The following is a 2,331-nucleotide window of genomic DNA, read 5'->3' as shown; positions in this document are numbered from 1 at the left end:
GACTAAATTGTTACAAATTTGAAAAAACAATGGCTAAATTGTTATCAATAAAATTTAAATTATAGAATATAAGTGTTTTCTAACAAGTATGTTTAGTACACTTTTAGTTTCACGGTCGAGCATCAAAAAGTTTTTTTACACAAAAATTAATAAATTAAAAGTACTTGAAAAAAACTTAGATGAGATTCAATTGTCCAAAGAAATTCATGATTTTCTAACAAATGATTATTTTTTTAAAAAACTTAAATATTATTTTGATCCTTATACTTTTGGTTTTGGTTCATTTTGACCCTTGCACTTTTAAAATGTTCATTTTAGCCCATGTGCTTTTAATTTTTATTCATTTTGATACTTATACTTTTAAAATGTTTATTTTAGTCTTTAGACTTTCAACTTTAAATAGTGATCATTTTGATTCTTTAAAAATGAAAATGAAGAGACCAGAATGATCACTTTTTAAGAACTACCGTTGAGGACCAAAATAAATATTTTGGAATTATAGGAATTAAAATGAACAAAAGTTGAAAATATAGAAACAAAAATAAACATTTAAAAGTGTAAGGATCAACAAAATTCAAAACTACAAAAACTAAAATAGATTACTTAATCTATTGTTTTTATTTTCCCACAGGTACAGCAAAACCTCTATTGAAATATTTTCTCTTGGCTATCTGACTAAAATATCAAATGGCTTCCACAAAAGTTTGAATATAAACAACAATTATATAATAATATTTACCATCCATTTGATTTCAGGAGAGACTTCTCATCTCTCAAAAAGACAACAAAGTACATAATTCCTCGTATATAGACATTTACCTAAATAGCAATGTCTCACTACAAAAGCTTTGTATCATCACATTTTATGCATTAAAAGAAAACTGGTCTTCATTAAATTTCATCTAATCAAGTGAAACTTCTTCAATCATGAAATAGTTGGCCTAGAATAACAATACAAGATCATGTTTACGCAACCCTTTAACTATTTCAGATTCTTTCTCACTTCATCAGAGAAAATCCTCAAATGAAGTTCTATATATATGTATGCATAAATTTCTTACACTGTTGAATTGAATGTGTTTCAATTCCACTTGTATGTAATATTTATATATACATACATACATACCTCTGTTTCCACCGCCGGAGCATTCAAATGTCGTCGGACCAATCGCCGGTGTCGTCTTCGTAGAAAAGGCCGTCGACGACCTGGTCAATAAGCGAATCAATGAAGGTGTTGCAGCTGATGCTGAAGATTCGACCTACTCTGTTTCGAGCGTTGGAGGAGAACGCAAAAATGGCTGCCAGAGTAACAGCTCCCAAACAAACTCCTACTGCTTCCTCAATTCCCTCCAAATCCATCTTTCTAAATACTGAATTTCCCGTCACTACCTCCATTGTTACAGTCGCCGCAAACACAATCTGCAAACAATCGGACTATAAGAAGAAACCTCCTCGCAACAGTAATTTCAGCAATCTTAATCAACTACTGAAGAGTTGTTTCGGTTTACCGTACTCCGATTTGGCTATTTCTAAACCCTAATTTTTCGAAGTGTATGAAAATCGAAGTCTAATTAAGAGATTGAAACATGAAACTGACCATAGCGAGGCGGCCAGAGATGATCTCGAATTCGTGGCTATCCTTTGAACTCTCTATGTACTCCGATAGAGTCGCAAAGAACGGGGAAACGTCGTCGTTTGCAGCATCGTCTCCAGTGGCAACTCTTTTAGTCTTGATAGGAACGACCGGATCGGATCCGAAGGATCTCAGAGTGCATAAACGAGGCTGTAGAACGATCTTCGGGGTTTCCGAATCGGAGGGCTTGAGTTTGGGAAGCGAAACGGAAAGAGGCGGCGATCGTGGTGGGACGTCGGGCAAGGAGGAGCGGAATTGGCAGTGAACGGAGCGGGGCGGCGCAGCCATGGGAGTTGAAGATGCCAAGATGGAGAGAAATTGGAAGAATAAAATGAACAGTGAAAAAGAAGAAATGAGAATGAATTGCGTACACGTAAGAGGTGATTGAAAGATGGAACGTGGCTCCTTTTTATACGCTAACGCACTTTTCAATTTTAGTTGGTTGGGTGAGATTATTATTTAAGTGCATCCACATTTTTTTAATCTACGCTAACAACTATTTATAGTTACCCCATTTTTTTTTTTTTTTTTTTTTCTGAAATCGACTAGATTTTTTAAGGAAAAATTTTTAGTTTATAGTTGTATCTAACACTTTAAATACAGTCTATCCATTGTCAATTAAAAAGTACCAAGTGACAAAAGATTTTGATTTTTTTCAAAAAAAAATTAAATTATTATTTTTTTACTATATAATAAAT

General features: G+C 33.5%; 1 protein-coding gene across 1 annotated transcript; it reads right to left on the bottom strand.

The window, feature by feature from the left end:
• Positions 1 to 861: 861 nt before the first annotated feature.
• Positions 862 to 2,106, bottom strand: SEP2 (stress enhanced protein 2). The gene is made up of 2 exons (XM_039024926.2): positions 1,598 to 2,106; positions 862 to 1,419 (listed from the first exon to the last, which is right to left on the bottom strand). Exons 1-2 carry the CDS (start codon positions 1,919 to 1,921, stop codon positions 1,150 to 1,152), a joined length of 594 nt encoding a protein of 197 aa, XP_038880854.1. The 5' UTR covers positions 1,922 to 2,106; the 3' UTR covers positions 862 to 1,149.
• Positions 2,107 to 2,331: the final 225 nt, after the last annotated feature.

The sequence above is a fragment of the Benincasa hispida genome, chromosome 3 (genome assembly GCF_027475165.1).
Source record: "Benincasa hispida cultivar pf3 chromosome 3, pf3_genome.v1.1, whole genome shotgun sequence".
NCBI classification, from domain to species: Eukaryota; Viridiplantae; Streptophyta; class Magnoliopsida; order Cucurbitales; family Cucurbitaceae; genus Benincasa; species Benincasa hispida.
The sequence above is the reverse complement of the archived record's forward strand: the minus strand, read 5'-3'. Positions and strand labels throughout refer to the sequence as shown.

Coding starts and splice junctions, on each gene's coding strand:
- SEP2 (XM_039024926.2), bottom strand. CDS start 1,921: ATGGCTGCGCCGCCCCGCTCCGTTCACTGCCAATTCCGCTCCTCCTTG. Junction 1,420..1,597: donor TCTCTGGCCGCCTCGCTATG/GTCAGTTTCATG, acceptor GATTGTTTGCAG/ATTGTGTTTGCGGCGACTGT.